Source organism: Varanus komodoensis, unplaced genomic scaffold, assembly GCF_004798865.1.
Source record: "Varanus komodoensis strain SLA01 unplaced genomic scaffold, ASM479886v1 scaffold13_1, whole genome shotgun sequence".
In the NCBI taxonomy this organism is placed as follows: domain Eukaryota; kingdom Metazoa; phylum Chordata; class Lepidosauria; order Squamata; family Varanidae; genus Varanus; species Varanus komodoensis.
The window spans coordinates 11,808,390-11,828,253 of NW_025335408.1; the positions used below are offsets into that span (position 1 = coordinate 11,808,390).

A 19,864-nucleotide genomic window follows, 5' to 3' on the forward strand; every position below is an offset into this window, starting at 1 on the left:
TCCCCTTTTGAGGGGGGAAAAGGTGTGTCTTATACAGTGAAAAATGCGGTAATTTTCTTGAAGTAAATCTAAACTCAGGAAATAATGACCTTGCGAGTAAGCTGCCGCATGGCAAGGTGCTGGCTTACTCTCAAGGAGATCGGCTTGGACTCGCTCAGAGAAAAATCCCGTGAAAGACTGAAGTCGCAAATGCTGAACTGCGACTTCACAGGGGTATACTGTACCTCATGCTTATTACTTAATTTCTATACTGCCTTTTCTCTATGGAGCCAATGGCAGTAAATGATACTTCCCCTTTCCACTGTAATGCTCACAAGAATCCCACAACCTAGGTTAGGCTGGGAAGGCCTGAAGGCATGCAGTGAAATTAATGGTCCAGTGGAGACTTTAACCCAGAGTTTCCCAGGCTCAGTCTAACACTCTAACTACTCTGCTATGCTGGCTCTCTTAAGAAATGTTAGTCTACTATTAGACACAATGAGGGAGTAGGGTGAAAGAGGTAGCCATATTGCATTTGGCTTCCACTGGTGAAAGAGCCATTTTGCATTAGGGTGAAAGAGGTAGCAATATTGCATTTGACTTCCATAGCCATTAATAACAGCTGGCTGGGGAATTAATGAAGGAAACTGCTTGGAGAAAGGGTTAAATATTCCTTCTGTCAATGCTGTGGCCACAATTTAAGCCACCATTGCTCTAGGAGCTCCATACAAGAAAAGAAAAAAATGGTGTCTGGAAGTTTGATCATAGGTCTCCAAGATCACATACAGTTTGATCCTTAAGCATGGCAATGTCAACACTAAACCACCTTTTGAACATCTATCCGCAGAACCATTTCCTATTATATGGAAAGGATTCAAAAACACTAGAAAATCCTTGCCATTAAATGAGTTCCTTCTGTTCCATCAATAATTGCTTTACCAACACTGTTTTATTCACTATTTTCCTACCAAATGCCTTTCCAAAGCCTCAAAATTAGTATCTCAGAACTAATTGTGCCTGAAACAAGGGCAGAAGAACATCATTTATTAAATCCATTACAACCTGTAAAAAATACTTTTAATCTAATGATATGTCTTTGTTTGTTTTTCAAATGCTTGGCATATAATCTATTTAACAATCTCAGAAGGTATTATAGTAATTCTTATAATAATGATATATCTGTGAAATTAAAATTAAAATATTACTATATATAGTGCATTTTTTGTTTTATAGAAATCGACTTGTTTCCTCCTGAATTGACTGAAACTGACGATTATGAGGTATTGTATCACCATATATTTCACTTGCTCCATTGCTGGCAAACATTATTGAATCCAATCAATTATTCCATGTGAACATACTGAGTTTTAAATTGAAATATTACATTATTTTTTTTCTTTTTCTAGATGCCAAGGGGTCAGCTTAGCCTGCAGTAATCTTTTTAAAAAATCAGATTACAGTGAGGCTTTAAAAACAACATTTAAGCAAATATAGCCTCCTATCTATCACAGTAGCATTCATATTTATGTAATGAGCTAAACATTACAAAGGTCACATATCTGCTTCAAAAAACAGCAGTGGCCTACATGTGTCCATGGGTCCATGTTTCCGCACCCTCTCTACTTCATTGGCTGCCATGTCCAAGGGCAAAGGAACCTTAAGTGCCATCATGCTAGATCATATGGTTTATTTATAGCCATTACCAAGGGAAGAAGGGAGGAAATGTGTGGAATTAGATGATGATGAGTTTTGTGGAATTCTGAAAATCCATGAGAATTCATATTTTCATTGAAATAAGCCAAAGTTCCTAAACTGGAATCGTGTGTGTGTGTGTATTTAAATGCCTACAATTGTTGTTCTGATGCCAACAGTTGAATTAGATCATTTACAAGGTTTAAATAAAGGGGCATATAATATACTATTTAAAATTTCAAATCAATAGCAATTCCTGTCTTACAGTAAATTTTTAAAAATATTTCCATTTTTAAATTGCTTCGTTTAAAAATAGGATCTAGACAGTTAAATGAGGTACAGTAAAAAGTCCACATTTTGTTTTACAATGTAAGTCTTTGCTCCCATTATAAAGCAAATAAACAAACAAACAAACAAACAAACACCTTTATAAACAAAAAAGTATGGCTGATCCACAAAGGACCCTCAAACTGTCTAAAGTATCATAGAGACATAAAAACAGCAAGTCAGAAGGGGCCTCCCAGACCATGTAGTCTGACCCCAGGCTGCAGCCGTCTCCATAAGATTTGTCATGATTTCCAAACTCATCCAAAAGATAGTGGCAGTTTACACTTGTTATCCATCTAGTCTGCAAAATAAAGAATTCTGAAATACTTTCAGTTTTCCTGACATAATTCATGGAAAGGCCAATTCATGGTTGCAGTATTTTTTGAAAATTCAGGTATTATCTCAGAAGCCACTGATTATGTCTCTGTGTTATTGTCTTTAAAGGAGGAAGATGAATTGGAGCAGGCAAGGGCAGGGGTGGGTGAAGAAGCAGCTGTTATTGCCACCACAGATAGTGTGACAAACCAAATAAGGAAAAAAGAGTTCCAGTTTACTACATCTAGCTACAATCAGGAGAGAATGGGAACAAAATTCAATGAAGCAAGAACACACAGATACTTAGCAAGAGAGGAAGACTCACATGGAAAAAATGGTCATTCCAAAGCAATGTTTTTCCCGACATCTCAGCCTATCACTGAAGTACCAAAGGAAGAAGAGGATGTTTCTATAGAATCTCAAGCAGCTACCACAGTTGTTTCTCCAGAAAGCAGCACTACCAAAGGTAATGGGGAAGAGTTTGCACATACTTTTTCTGACAGTGAGACAAGAGCATCAGCTGCCGATAGTAATGAAGATGATATAGAGATGTCTGCTTTTAAGCCTGATTCCGACACTGCTGACTCTTGGGTTTCCATTCCTACCACCTCTGCTACATGGTTAGCTACCATGGAGACATCCCAGGAAAACATCTTTAGTTCAGGAAGCCCAGAAATAGGCATGCATGATGATCTCTCTCAAGACATAATTCTTTCAGAAGATATAGCACCTCCAAGAGCTGAAGATTCTGCAGAAGAAATACCTGCAGTCAGTGATAATGTGTGGTATCATAATGGTACAGCTATTACTGCTGTTCCCTTACACAGTAAGCCATTTTTGCACACAAGTTCCCCAAATCCTACAACAGTACCTTATCCAAACGGTCAAGTGGTGTCACAAGCTGCTTCTGTTGCGGATATAGAATTGCCACATTCTTCTACCTTTGCTTTTTCTCCAACTGAGTTGTCGTCTTACTCTGTCTCTTCAAATTCTGAAGATCGTGGCTTTGCTTCTGCTGCCAGTGAGGTACTGTCTCAGACCACTCAACCAGTGTATAATGGTGAGATACCACTTCAACCTTCGTACAGTAGTGAAGTGTTTCCTCTAGTCACCCCTTTATTGTCTGATGCTCAGATGCTCAACACTTTCCTTGCTGCATCAAGTAGTGATGTGACCTTGCATGCTACACCTGTATTTCCCAGTGTTGATGTATCATTCGAATCCACCCTGTCTTCCTATGACGATGTGCCTTTGCTTCCATTTTCCTCTGCTTCCTCCAGTAGTAAAATGTTTCACCATCTGTATATGGTTTCTCAAACATTTCCACAAGCTACTCCAGCTGTTGAGAGTGCTAAGTTGTCCCTGCATGCTTCTTTGACATTGGTGGAGGGTGGCATATTAATGCAATCAAGCCTTGCTCAATTTTCTGATGTGACATCACATCAGATGGTCCGTGCTGCATCAGAGACATTGATATTTGGTCATAATAGAACTCACTTGTCTCCGGTTCAACCATCCAGCAGTGATTTAAATATGCATGCACTGTCTACAATGTCTGAACTTGCTTTATCTAGTAATGTGGGCTCTCTCAAAACTGTTGCTGCTTCAGAATTTCTGCATGAGTCTGTTGGCACGTTTCATCAGGGTCCGTTATTTAGCAGCTCTAGCAATGTGCTCATGCATAAGCCGCCTTCTTCAGTCTCGCAAGCTGACACTTTACTGCAGCCTACACACTCTCTTACTAGTGAAATGGATTTGTCTGAAGCATATTCTGGTAGTGAGTCCCTTTTGCCTGACACAGATATTTTGTCCAGACTTAAAGTTTCCTCACATGATCCTTCAGGTGAATTAATAAGCAGCACACCTGGGCTTAGTGGTGATGTTGAGATGCCCCACAAAAATGGTGTAATATATGGATATGTCAAAGAACTGCAAATTTCTTCTTCTTTCAGTGAAATGGCTTCTCCTGCTGAAAGTGAAATGACTGAACTTTCAACAACAGTTTCTAATGAGCAGATTACTAAACAGGATGCAGCTTTACAAGATATCCTCATTACTGTTTCTAGCGCAAAGGGAATCCTTCCAGTATCTGTTACTAAAGTGTTTGGTTATGATGTTAGTAAATTTGCAGAAAATCATGTTCCTATTCAGGCTTTGCATATTTCAACTCCAGCCTTTGATGACACTTTGCTTAAGCCTGTGCTTAGTGCAATCTCACAGCAAGCTTTCTCTACCCCTGCTTCTAGCAAAATATTGTCTCTCTCCACCCAACATGTTTTTAATGAGGCTTCAGCTACCTTAAATAATAATGCATTGCTGCAAATGTCCTTTCAGTCTTCTGATGATGATGCACTGCTTAGAACTTCTGTAATTGCGCCTAATGATCCAGTATTGATTGAACAAGGCAAACAGGCAGATAATGGTAGTTCTATATTTGACCAAATATTGCACCAAATGGCAGTAGATTCTGCTGCAAATAAAACAATGTTGCATTCTACATCGGCACTATCTGCTGTAAATATTCCACACACTACCAGTAACCCCACAGATTTGCCAGAAGGTTTAACTGTTCCATATATGAGTGCTGAATACGTTTCACCCAGGTTGCTTAACAAAGAAGACATATCCCAGGTTGATCCTTCACTGTACAGTAATGATCAGTCCAACAGTTTAGAAAATAAAGGTGCCGTTTCTCTGAAAGCAGGGAGCGCATTGACTATCCCTATCTTGCCAACTGATATGTTACCAAATACAACTACATCTGCTCACAGCCATAGGCTTTCAAGTGTTTCTAAAAAGGATGAGTTCCTTACTTTTTCGTCCAGTACTAATATTGCTGATGTCACAGTTTCTGTACCTGAAATCATTTCTGATTCAATTCAGCCCAGTTTTACAGTTGTACCAGATGTGCATGCTACTGTTACAGCTCATTATTCCTCCACTGAAGGCGCTAAAACTTTAAACACTTTATTAGTTCCTCGTAAAGTAACCACTGATTTATCCACCACAGCCAGTTCTGATACTGATTTGTGGTCCTCTGTTGTCGATGATGAATATTATGAATATGATAATGTCTTGTCTATAAATGGTTGTCATACATGCATCTCCCATAAAGAAACTCAGGAGGAGGTAGATGAGCCAGATACACAGGTAAACAGTGTGAATGAACAGCACAATCTAATTACACATTCACATACTGAGACTTCTGAAGAAAAAGAGGAGAAGAAAACTAAAACTGCTTTATCAGACCATATGATAACTCATGAGATGGACCAACTGAAATATAGACCAGTCCAAGCAGTGGCTTCAAACATGAAGAACAAGAAGCACAGTGATCCACCTATTTTGGATAACCACATACAGACTGTTAGTGGTCCAAAGGCAACAGAACCTAAATCATGGGTAGTTTTTACAAGTGATGAAGAGAGTGGTTCTGGTCAAGGTACTTCAGATAGTATTAATGAAAATGAGACTTCAACAGATTTCAGTTTTTCTGATGTTAATGACCATGACTCTGAGGGAGTAGTTGGAAAAGATAACTCAGAAATAACATCTGGATCACAACAGTCATCAGTAGCATCAATACCTAGTGGTCACTCATCAGTATTCAACGTTTCTGAGGCAGGTTAGTTATGGCCGGTCTATTGCATAACTTGCATAGCTGTAGCATTCATTGGCCATTGGCTGTGAATGGAAAATCTCAGCATAAGCATCTATGTATTGTAGGAATTAGCATGTGCATTTCAGTAACAGTCATGATGTAAGAAGGGGTCTGAAGTAAGTCTCTTTTATATGTGGCAATGTATTCAAATCTGACAACTAGTTTTAACAAGTATGAAACAATGAATGGACAATGTCCCAATGTAAGGATATGTTTATGTCATAAATTAAGCCATATTAAATTGTTATATCTAAATAAGGCATAATAATATGCATAAGAGATGCAGGTCATGCCGCAACATCTTTACACATGCCAACCCTGTTCTCTTAAGTCTCCAGATTTGCCAGGTTGGGCCAGGAGGTCCTCAGGTCCTCTTGTGTTTGCCTGAATGCAGATAGAGCCCTTTATATGATCAAAAACGCTGATGAAACAGGGTCCCTGATTTCATTGAGGCATTTACTCACATACAAGCAAACATGAGAAGAAGCTCCCAGGAGGCATCCCCACTCAACATTGTGAAGTTTGGTACTTAGAGGACTGGGTTAGCATATATTAAGCCACAAGGTTACAGTCTTGTTCCTTTTATGTGTATTAGTGTATCCAGTTCAGGCATTGCACCTGAATAATTTTTTTCAAGGTACTTTGATTTGGAACTCTCTTTTCTAAGGGAAGTGACTGTCAATCATAATTAGGCCTGCATATATTTATTTTGCTAAGTTAACTAACTTTTAATGTAAACTTGCACAATATTCCTCTTTCAAATCAATGTGCAAACTGATCTGACATTCACATTTCTCTAAATTTCACAATAATATTCTCTAAGCAGAAATGCATACCTAAAATGTGTATATTCGTGAGAATAATGTTCAAAGATATGTTTGCAAAAAAAGTGTATCAACTTGCATACAAAATCCATGTATTATGGAAAATGTGCAAAAATTCATACAAATGTTAATGCAAACCTTTAAAAAAAACTTTGGAACACACCAATCTTAACCTTGAAAAAAAAATTCAAAAGTTTGACTGAATCAGACTTAAAATTAGAAAAATTAGGAACTATGAGAACCTTGAAATTTACAGATTCATTTATTCCATTAAGTCTGTGTGACTTCCTTTTCAGAACCCCCATGACAGCTAAACCCGCAGTATGGATAGGTATTCATTTACAGGCCGTTTTTTATTGTTAATACCTAATAATATTTGCACTTACTGTAAGAATTAGAAGTTATGTATGGCTTGAAGGCATGGTTTAGTTATGACTTATCATGGTTTTTAATTATGTTCTGATGGATATTTTTAAAGTGATACCAAGTAAGGTAATATGATGAAAAACATTTCATCATAATACTTGGTCAAACTCAGCTCGCAAAATACTCATTTGATACAACATGCAACAGTTCATGAATTTTCCAAGTTCTACCAGGTCAACTCACCTTATTGCATGAGCTGTCCTGCAGAAAACAAAAGTTTTATTTGTGCTGTCAGATGCTAAAAAGTGAAAGTGAGTTTTCAAGAATTAAAAACCCCACTTGAAAGTTTTTCTAAGGAAATCTAATGGTATATCTTGCATAACTGTGGTATACCGGTTTAGAAGAACCCCAGAATGATAATTTGTAAAATGTCTTGCTAAGCCTTAACTCCTGCATAGAACTAGATCCCAGGATTCTCTTGAGAAAAGGTCATTAAGCAAGATGATGATGATGATGACAACGACGACGACAACAACAACAACAATGACTGAAGATTAAAAAGCAAGGCTGCAGGCTCACAATCTAATTCTAATAGATAGGAGGAAGGAAATGAGGAAGGAAAAGGAAAGCGAGCACATCCTAGTACCAATTCTTAAAGTTACAAAGTTGATGTTGTAGAGACCCTTTGCAATTGCCATTCAGGAAACAGTTCTGCAGAGGATGCCGAATTCATAGTTGGTCCCAGCTGTGCTTGTAGAATGAATTTTGCTGCCTATCCTCGCCTCTGATGCAGCCAGGTAGATAAAAAAATTGGTATAATAAGCCTGCTATTATAATAAATTCATGTTTTTTACTTTTTTTATTTATTTAAAAATTTGTAGGCCATCCATTACTGTCATCTCTGGATGGCTTACAGCATTATTTCAGACTTCAATAAAATAAGATAAATTAACTATTCCACACTGAACATCATTTAAAATAAATAAGTCATTTCACAATTAAAATTACTATGTGTTCAAATATTGGCCAAATAAAAACGTGCTGAAAAACATATAATGACGGCTCCAGGCAGACCTCTCTAGGGTGTGCATTCCATAGTCGGGGTGCCACTGCAGAGAAGGCCCTCCTCCAAGTACTCTGTCTCCTGACCTCTTTCAAAGAGGGTTCCCAGAGGAGGGTCTATGCTGCCAATCTTAAGGAGCAGGAGGGCATATAGGGAAAAAGGCATTCCTTTAGGCATTCCTGTCCCAAGCTATTTAGGGCTTTATAGGTAATAACCAGCACCTTGAATTGAGTCTGAACTTCAATGGGAAGCCAATGGAGCTGATAGAGGACTGGGGTTATATGAGAATAACAACCAGTCCCCGACAGCATCCTGGCAGCTCTATTTTGAACCATCTGAAGTATCTGGACTGTCTTCAAGGGCAGCCCCACGTAGAGCACATTACAGTAATCCAAATGGAAAATAACCAATGCGTGTGTCACTGTTGCTAGGCAGTTTTCCTCCAGGTAAGGACACAGCTGATATATTAGCCGAAGCTGTAGGAAAGCGCTCCTTGCCACCGCTGTCACCTGGGTTTCCAAGGACAGCTCCAGGTTGAGCACTCCTAAGTTGGAGACCCTGTCCTTTAGAGGGAGTGCAACCCCATGCAGGGCAGGGCCCAAGTCACTTACCCAGAAGCTCAAATCACCAACCAACAGGACCTCTATCTTATCTGGATTGAGCTTCAGTTTATTAGCCCTCATCCAGCCCATTACCTCAGGCAGGCACCGGTTCAGGACAGCCACTGCCTCACCTGGATTATTTGAAAAAGAAAGTTAGAGCTGGGTGTCATCAGCATGCTGATGACTCCACAGCCCAAACCTCCTGATGACCTCTCCCAGCGCTTTCATGTAGATGTTGAATAGCAAGGGGGACAAAATGGAGCCTTGCAGTACTCCATGGCAGAGTTGCCATGGCACAGAGACAAAGTCCCCCAGCACCACCTTCTGGAATCTATAATTAGATTATAGATATTCCCTAATTTAAAACAGACATCTGCTGATTAAACCACAAATTGCATTGACAACTGTGACATCAGTTGATAATATTACCATTATATTTGTGTGAGTTCAAAATTAAATATGCCAAATCCAATATAAACTTGACCCTGATACTATTTTAAAAACATGTTTACATTGCCTGTAGAGGGCAGTATGATCAAGCTAAATATTTTTATTGTCCACATTCAGGAAATAATTGGTACCTGGAAAGTATGCAGATTCCTTTGGTTCTGTCTTATATTGATTAATTTGAGCGATTTTAGGAGTACAGTAGGTACGCGACCAAAGGATTCATTTCCTGCTATTGCTGCTTTGTTTGATTGTTTGCGTCACTGAAGTGATAGGCATATCAATGTGACATACTGATCTGCTTTCAATACCAAATCATTTGTTTGATTATATACTTTAATGAAACTTTGTGCCTTGGTTATAGAGTGTGGAAAATGGTGGTCTGTGTTTTAAAAAAATGTTCAAATTGTTAATTATATGAAAAACTTAATTTCTAGTTCAATGTTATTAATAGTAAAATGCTCCATCTGCAATCAGATTTAAAAGAATACTTTAAAGAGTTGTATATCGTATTGGTTGGGAATAGCACTCGCTAGCAATTTCACCTCTTAGATTCTCATTAGTGTGCTTTTTTTAGAATGATTTCCTTTTGACCTGTGTCTTAATTTGATATTAACATAAAAGCAATTAAAAATTAATGCTTACCATCAGAAGGATTTTGCTAATCAATCAAAGATGCATATGCAATCTTTAAATCACAGCAATAAAAGTTGAATTGAAGTTTATATGCAAAAATTTAAAAATCTATTATAAGGGCAGGAATTAAACATTTTATTGTGTTGATATTTGTTAATTTATACTTTGGCTAAACTTAATCCTAAACTATTTTTTTTCTTTCCATTCAGTGGATGTGTGCAGTAAGAATGTTTTAGTTCATGCACATTATTTCTGATAATTCTTGAAGGAAAAATATATTTGGGAAAGTTTGTAAATGTATCAGCTTCCCAAATCATGTAATCATGCTGAAATGTACATATAAACTTTTTGCATGAATTGTAGTCTATATTTCTGTTCTGATGCAGGAATGCCTTGCTGGTGACCCCACCCCCACCACACGCCTTGAAGGCATTCAGCCATGTTCATGTTTTCATGTGCATAAGCTGAGGAAGAGAAGATCAGGTTAAAAGCAAAGTACAGAAAGTAGGAGGCTTGAGGAAGCCTCAAGTGGAATAAATGCTTTTGGAGTGCTCTTCAAATGCACAAGAGAGAATCCAGCACTTAACATATATTTCTGATTCTGAACTAATGGGTTCAAAATATATATTTCTGATTCTGAACTAATGGGTTCAAAAGTTAACTGCAGTTTTAACTATGGTTAGTGACAAAAGATAGCTGAGGTATACCCAGATTTTTCTTGATTTTCTTCTTCAGTTTACAATAAAGCAAAGATCAAAATTATTTGGTATTATTTGGAAGTCAACTTGCATAAAGATTGCTTGACTTAGAAAAAGGAACATTGTTATTCCAGGCTAGTTTATACATAGCATACTAGCCAAATAACTCACTCCTGGTTGCTGTGATTAATAATCTTTAAAAGGAGCCTAACAAAAAAATTAAGTGGGTGAAACTTTTTCTATCCTCAGTAACCACTTGCAGAGTAAAGAATTGTATAGGTTGTTTATCATCTCCAGTCTAAAAGCCACAGTGGCCATACGAGCATTCATACATTTTATGAAGAAAAATGGAATCCTTAAACATTGTATGTTAACCATGAACTGCTCTGTATAAATACTACTGTTTGGGCAGAGAAAACTCATTATGCCTATCATTTGTGCATTTTGAACTGTCATTTAACGGGGAAGGAATATCTGTGTTGATCCTGCCAACAATAAAGCAGTGGCTTCAGTCAATCATATCACATTTTGAGCATGAAGTGTGCCACCTAGAATTACACATATCATTTAAAAAGGACCTAGGTTTTTAGCTGTGCATATTGGATATGTAATCAGCTGCTTATTTATTAAATATGCAGGCTCCGTTATTCTGTGAAATTTTAAAATGCAAACATTTGAGGCACTTATAGCTAATATCTTTGTACATGTGAAGTGCCTGATCCTGCCTAATCTTTGAAACTAAGCAAGATCAGGCCTGATTGAAATCTGGATGAGTGACTTAGTTTCAGCTACAGGCGGCATAGAAATGTAATGTATAACAATAATAATTTGTGTTGCTGCATTGAAAATTAACAGATTTTGTGTTGTAGCATTGAAAACGATGATTGCTTATAACAGGTTTGTTCATCAAATTCTGTATTCATTCTTTTCAGTAGGACTTATTCCTATAGTCTTTTCCACGCAATTGGGTTTAACTAAAGTAGGAATTAAAACTTTGGCTGCAATGCACTCTATATTCAGTTGCACAGTATTTTAGTCATGTACTTAGAGCAAAAGGCTTTGAGAAGCCAAATGGAGACTGCAGCCAAAACTGCTTTCTCTTTGGATTCAGTTAAGGGGGAATTTCATGTATGGATTCTGCTTGTGCATTTCCCTGCACTTTTTTCACTTTTTGGGAAACTTATATCCAAAAGTATATTGTTATATATAGTATATGGTTTGGACTGGGCCAATACTCATTATTGTCTTTGAACTTAGCCCAGTAGTTATTTCATTTTCCAACTCCTATTTTCTTGGAAAGCTAAGGAGAATATATGGAATAATAATTAATGTGTTCTCGGTTACATTTGTAAGAATACAGACTCCATAGACCTTCCATTTTATTTCAATACTTTAATGAAGAAAAACAGGCATTTTAACACAAATAGTCTAGAATGTCTACCAAGTACTGTTAAGTTAAAGCTTAAGCTCCAATCTTAATAAAAGGTTCTGAATCCTTCTCCTTGACACAGATTTTATTAGAAGAACATTTTAATATAAATGTTCATTCTCAGTGAAGTTCATATTAAAGACACTTAATAATATGTCATGACTAGAAAGTGAATTGTATAGTTTAGCTTTATGTGAACATGAGACAGATAGGGAACTTGTAACTTTATCACATCTTATGATATTGACATATTGGTGGAAATTCCAATTATAAAGTGCATTTATTCTCTTTTGAATGTATTTGCATTTGTAGCTAATAGAATTCCTAAGTTAATATTGAGACGGTATTTATATACTTCACTATACACAATTTCAATATCTTGGATCATTTTGTTATTTACTAATACAAAACACAAACAAATAATTCCTTTGTTTTATTCATTTTTCATTGGAAGCCACTGCAAAATGAATTTCTGCACTGGTAGGGTGCTTGAATTGCTTAAGCTGTGGTTCTCTGCTTTGCCATCTGCCTGCTTAATTTCTTTAAACTGGTTTGCAAATATATATCCCTTGAAGTATTCATACAAAAATTAGAACGGTAAGTGACATACGGCACTAAAATCATGGCCAATTATGCTGTGCATTTTACCAAAGTTTAAATATAGGTTTCAATTTTCTCTGACTGCAGAGGCCAGTAATAGTAGCCTTCAGTCGCGTATTGGTCTCCCTGAACCGAAGACAGTTATACCTCTTGTGGTCGTATCAGCCCTGACTTTCACCTGTCTAGTGATTCTTGTTGGTATTCTCATATATTGGAGGTAAGATGATACCTTTATCTTGATTACTTATTATTACACGCTGTCCTCAGTGGCTGATTTCTTGATATAGCATTCTGTTTTCTCATAATTCTGTTTCATTGTGTCATCTCACCGATTTATAAACCCCTAAAAAAGAGATGGCATTCAGTGCCATCTGTCAAGGCAGCTTCAAATAAAGAACAATGTGAAGCCACTGTTAAGGGGCACTGAAATATCACAGAGTTCTCCAACAGAACACACAAGGTTTGTGCTGTTGTTTTTAAAGCTGCACACTCTAGAAGATAAGTGGGCAAGACTTTGTACTGAGTTGCTTGTGCTGCCTTCCTTTGCTCCATACATCAGGTTTCTATTTTGACGCCAGTTGAGGTGACTCTGTGGCAGCTGCAATTCATTTTGGTGACAATTCCCAGTCCTATCTCTACCACATCCCATTGTTTAACGTAAGAGTCCACAGGGCGTGCACATAGAGAATCAAAATGTGCACATTTTATATCCTTGACTAGCAAATATCTGGATTAGGGGACATTTGACCAATACACGTACAAAAATCCATATGTAGGGGTGTGCACATTTTGTTAAAACTATTCCGTTTGCATTCCATGGTTTTCATGTGCCTTTCATTGCATCATCCATTCATCAGCATAATTGCAAGAATGTATGAGAATTATCTTCCACTTGCACAGACGTGCATCAGTGTAAGTGCCCATTAATGCCAGTGCACATCCATGCCAATGCAATGAGTGCAAGTACCCCCAGGAAGTTTTCTTCTAAGCCAGTTCGTAAGTCTTTAAAATCTGTGCAACTCAGAAAAAGCCAATCTTGTTGCAGAATCTGATTCATAGAAATTAAAATGCATTTGAATCAGTTGCTCATTTCTGCATCATTCTGCATAGATGTACGTATGTGGCTATAGTAACAATTACAAATAAGGAAGTGCCATTGTATTCTGGTGCAGTAACTTAAGTTATTAGAGACAGTGCCAGCTCCTAACACCCTTGGGCAGCTGCCAGTGCTCAAGCTCCCTGGTAGGTTTCAAAGGCTCTGATTCCAGTCTCTCCTTCCTTTTCCATTCTTCTAACCAAAGGCAGCTGCTGGATCTGGGAAGCTACTGCCATACTTAACAGTTACTAAATGCAACCTGCTCCAGGGATATTTAATCTGTGTATGGTTTAACCACCCAGAGAGCTCCAACTGTTGGGCAGTATAGAAATTAAATAAATATGGCTTCCCAGACTAAGCAAATAAGCAATCTGTGACCAATGAGTAAAGGATTGTTGTGAGAATACGCTAGAAAGGAAAATTAAGCAAGCTACTATGGGTTCCTTGGAACAAAAATATAAATGTAACAATCAATTAATTAAGATAGTGGCGTTGCTTCCCACAGTCACCATAACCTTTTTCACCTCTTGCTTGCTAATGTAGTGTCCTATAGCATGAGCACTTGTATTGAATAATGTGTATTCTCTGCCATAGTTTTTAGTTCCTACCAGCTTTGGAAATAATTAGGTTGTACTACATACTACAGAAGTGTGACATGTCAGAATAATGGGTTGTGGCCATTTCACACACATGTTCTTCATTTTACTGTTGCAATATTCAGTGGTCAAGTATTCAATTCAATGCCATACATACAATGTATGTATGGATGATCTATTACAGATTTAGCACCACAGCCTGAGCTTACATATAATCTGATTTCATTCAAATTTGCTATTTTCATTAGTCATTTCACACATTGATTTGACTAATGAAACTGTGCAAATATCTGTGTGTGTAAAGCAGTCCATGAAAGAGAAGCATTCCAAGAGCTTCACATCTTATTTTTAGTTTGCATTTGCTATATGTTTGGCTATATATTTACTGTGGGGATTTATAGCTAACCACAATTTTGTTGACAAGATTCTCTGTAGCTTTGCGATATTCTACATGACTGTTCATATTCATCTTCCAAGGGTTTTATCTTTAAGACTAAATGGTTTTTGAAATCTTTTCCTGTTTACAAAGAAAATGCTGCCATATACCAGGATTGCATGGTGATGTTAGTAATCCTACATGTTTTATCCTTGTTCTTTTCAGATGACATTGTGTTCATTTTGTATTGTTTTCCTGAAAAATATATGTATAAGGTTTGCTAGCCCTGATTATTCAAAACAAAACAAATATCCAATTAATGGTAATATTTCTTAGATGTTACATTTAATCCCTCATGCATTTTCAGTGTACTACAAAATAGAATTTTTAGCTCTCTTTTTGTTAATCTGAAAGAAAAATTGTATTGACCACAAGAGGTCACTAATATTTTTTGTTATATTTCTGTACTATAACAATAGAATATAGTTCCAGGAAATTGCTTAAGTTTTCAATAAGTTGTACCCAAGTGAAATTTATATTTGAGGACTTTAGGCCCTTTATAAAATAATGTGTCATTAGTCCATGTCTCTGGAAGTTTTGTATACAAATTTATGGAATGTAAAATACAGTGAACTAAGTCTTATGATAAATTTGTTCTCTGTTTTTTAACTTCCATATTTTTTTTGTAGTCCTCTGAGCAGGTTCACATACTAGATCTTTCATACAAGACTATGAAATGTATTCCATATATTTCATGTACAGTTACATTTCCATAATATGTTTTGTATTCATCTTCTGTCTTTTCATCTTCCCAAAACCAACATATAGTGTTATATTATCTCTCAGATATATTTATTGCACTAATTATAAGTGGGTGAAATTGCAAAGTCTCACAAAAAGTTCAATCCTCTAACATGCCTACTCAGAAGTAAGGCCCATTGACTTCAATGGAACTCATTGCCAACTCAGTGGGTACAGGATTGCAGTCTTCCTTGGGAAGATGCTCCATTGAAATAAGCTGGACTAATGTCTATTTAAGAAACACTGGGCTTCAATAATATTCTGTAAAACGAGAAAAAGCCTTTTGATCCAGCCTTTCCCTTGATGCATATAATATATGAAAAGGAAAACCCATACCAGAACCCATACAAAATACTCCATGTTCCCAGGCATTCCAGGATGTTCACTAATCCTGCCTTTTAAAATGAACTTTATGAAATATGGCAAGAATATTATATTAGTTTAATGAAACACGGACCTAATAGCGTTGGTACATAACACTTTTAAATGCTGCCTTTACAACCAAGTCAGGACTGCAATCATGCCACCATTTTTGAGATGAAAAGAATCCCAAGGTTATTCATATAAATTCGTGCACTTCTATTTGGAGGAGGTTTTGCCCTTTCCTAGTATGATTCCTGTTGATCATATCCTGGGGAAATGTCACTTGTCACTTAATAATTGCCTAGCTTATTCAGATGCCCAGAGTGCTTCAGACTGAGACTGATGGAGTGTGGGTTGCCTACAGTCATGACCATAAGTGATAAAACACATGTTTTGTATGTAAAAGCTCTCAGGTTCAGTTCCAGCATCTGTGGTTAGAACTAGGAAAGATTCCTGGATGGAACCCTGGAGAATTGCCACAAGTCAGTGTAGACATGTGTTGATCTTCCAGATATTGTCAAACTTCCAGCTCCAGCTAGCATAGCCAGAGGGAATTCTCTACTTATATCCCAGTTAGCTTCATTCCTAACATTCATGCATTGAATGTATTCTTAACTTACCAGTAAATTGAATTTATAAATTAAGCTTAAGTGGAAAAAAATTGGGGAGGCTGAAGTTCTTCTAACCTTCATTGCTAGAATGCCACAAAATTTTAAAATGCAACAGATGTATAAAATATATAGCAACAGTCATACAAAAGATTCTAGTAGGAAGACAAAACAATAACTATAACTGTAACATGGAAGAAAGAGATCCCTGCCAACATTTGCACTAAAACAGTGTATTGTAGCAGGCATAAAATCAGGATAAGATGCAGAAAGTGTGCTAAGAAGAGGTGTGTGTGTGTGTGTGTTTGAGTAAGTATACACTGGAGGATAGGATAGGATAGGATATGCTACGATATGCTACAATACGATACACTGAGGCTTCTGTAAATATTTCTCCCTTTTAACTGCAACTATCCCACAAGCTGTTTCTGTATTGTAGGGCTTTTGAAAGTTATCTCTGATGGAGAAAATAATAAAACCCCATGTGTAAGCTGAGAAACATGTATGCACTTTGGATCCTAGGCAATGGAAAAATAAAAAACAAAACATAGAATCTTTGTAGAACTCAGCATGCAGCTCATAGCCAGAATGCTAATTACCATCCTTTGAGTTTTGCTTATTTTAAAAATTATAACACACATGAATTTTACTGCCAATGAATTAGCACAGCATTCATTGGCAGTAAAGCAGCATCCATACTTCTGGATTGCTCAGAGCTGCTTCTACCACAGCCATTGAGGACAATATCACCATGAGTCCCTTAAAACAGACCTTCACAATCTGGGACCACAAGACTGCTATGGTAATTACAAACCTCCCTGTTTGTAAAAACAACACGTATCAAGCATTTGGCATGACTAGTAAGCTGTGTTTTGCTTGGTGAGAACCCAGTTGTGTAGGTCTTCAGTAAGGCCAAACTGGATATTTGGATAGCTAGCAAAGAAGAAATGACCAGTTCCGCTTACCTTTCTTGGAATAACTCAGGGTTTATTATATAGTCAAACATGTTGGCTAAAACATTAGGCTGGAAGTTTTCAGACACCTTCCTTGATTATTGAATGATAGTTACAAGCCATTTCAGCTCCTATGTATGAAAAAGTGAATAGAAGGGTAGTAGAACTGAAAGGGCTATCAAGTCTAATCCCCAGTCCACTTCTAGATCTGCTCACCCATCTGACCCACATATAATTTGCAAAGCTGACACAACATGAGCTATACAGGCAGTTGGTTTAACCTTTATTGCTTTCTTTCTCTTATAACGAGGCCAGTAATTTTATCATATTATTTTCTTTATGCCCTGGCATAGCCTGTATTAAAGTAAACTCTATTGAAAGAAAGTCAAATAACTAAGATATAATTTTCCATCTGATCCAAATTGTGAAAGCGAGAACAAAAGCTATGCAAATAATGATAGTATGGTAGAATTTAAAACCAAAGTATTTTGGCTTAATTCATTTGTGGATCATCCAGAAAGTTCCACAGAATTACAGAAGAAGGAAAAAGAAAATGTAGGCATTGTTGATGTAGAATTTGATACATTTAAATTACACTAGTGGGTTTTTTCTGATGCAACTACCTCATTTTAAACTGAAACAATTGTGAATATTGCTTCAAACAAAGTAAATGACCCATATGAAGTGTTACCAAGCGGCTTAATTATCTGAAGATTGGTTTTTTTAATTAAGGAAATGCTACATTGTTTAAAGCTGCAGTTTATTATTACAGTCTTTTGATTTACTTACAGTGGTCTTTACCAGATGTCATTCCTATTATCTTCACATCTGGTGTATAAAATAAGATCCAATATCTTTGTGCAACACATTAAATGTTTTGATTCCAAACCCTAACTTCCAGCATTGACCAAAATTATGCGCTACCTTCTTTGTATCGAAACATCTTCATTGAATGATATTGGTCCTGGTGTGATAGCTTGGTGATTCATCAACCTTTCCTCTTAAATTTTAACTGTTATACTGTGAGCTTCTGGATTATCTTCATAATGAATTGCCTTTTCATTCTTCTTCAATGTCTCTGGGGAAAGAGGTCTATCATTGTGGTATAAAAAGGTGGTTTGAAACACAAGTCCAGGAGTAGGGTAACTGGAATGTGGAAAATGTTAAGTAGCTAACAGCTGAAATCTCATCAGAGTGATCATTTCAGTACCACTGAAATAAAGAACAAAAAATCCAGTACTATCTGGTTCATACTGGTGTCCTTAAATTTTCACTATGACAGATATCTGCTATATCTTCTGTTTCTTCTTCAGGTAAAATAAATCTAAGCATTCAATATAGCAATTATTTAGCATCTAGTAATACAATGCCATGAATTCTAAGGGCATGGGGTGACTGAGTTCAGTTTTAGGGCTCACTGGAGTTAATTAATTTAAGCATGTGGGAAACTTCTCACCCATTGCAATCAATGAGGTTTAGTTTGGCTGTAGCATTCCTCACGTGTCTTTATTTTGAAAGTAGTAATGTTGAAAATGATTATTTACATCTGGCTTAGAAAGTTGTGTAGGGAATTTTTTAAATGTCCTAATTATAAAATTATTTTCTTTGTTTTAAATTAAATTGTTATCAGAAGATGTTTCAGAATGGTCAATATGCCTTCATGTGAAATATTATTTCTTCCTTTTAGGAAATGCTTCCAAACTGCACACTTCTATTTAGAAGATAACACTTCACCTCGAGTTATATCTACCCCTCCAGCACCAGTCTTTCCTGTGTCAGGTAGTTTTAATTTATGAAATTGGGGGGGGGTGTTTCCTTTTTCTTTTCTTGATAATGGTAAATTAATTATTGTTTCTGTAATTAACATGGGATCATCCACTTAAATGAAGAAATAGAACCTAACTTAAATTCAGAGGAAAGCTGGATTTACCTGGCTGGATGTAGACAGACAGTGCTCTGAGCCAACCATCTGTATAAACCACCAAGCTTCTGTACTCAGATGCTTGTTGTTTTCATGTCCCTTTGAGCTGATGAGCTGTCCTCTGAAATGCCTTTCTGCAGAATGGTACATCATTCATTTCCATTTTATGTATACTTCTTCAAAAGCAATTTCTCCTACCATTACTGTTGGTCATAGCCCTGGTCATTTTGTACAGTATATATACAAGGACACAACACAGAAGTAGTTAACAGTAAACTTGAAATGGGATAGAATAAGAACTTGGAGGTTAATTTATTGCTATTTCAGTGAGACTTAACAGCTTTGCTTCAATACTTCAGTTAAACTCTATCAGGTTAAAATGGTCTACAATATTCAGACATTTAGAGTTATAACTTACTGAAACTGAAATAGCTAACATTTGAACAATTTTAGTTACACTTAATTAAAATGGAAACAAACATCTAATTATTTCTATAGCACTTTTCAGGTC

At 36.7% G+C, this 19,864-nt stretch overlaps 1 protein-coding gene across 1 annotated transcript in view; it reads left to right on the forward strand.

Moving 5' to 3' along the window:
* PTPRZ1 (protein tyrosine phosphatase receptor type Z1) overlaps positions 1-19,864 on the forward strand; it is an 84,974-nt gene that overhangs the window by 42,386 nt on the left and 22,724 nt on the right. The window contains exons 11-14 of the mRNA XM_044422929.1: positions 1,213-1,259; positions 2,443-5,938; positions 12,727-12,856; positions 19,120-19,211. Coding sequence (XP_044278864.1) covers positions 1,213-1,259; positions 2,443-5,938; positions 12,727-12,856; positions 19,120-19,211 — 3,765 coding nt within the window. The remainder of the gene's footprint in view (positions 1-1,212; positions 1,260-2,442; positions 5,939-12,726; positions 12,857-19,119; positions 19,212-19,864) is intronic.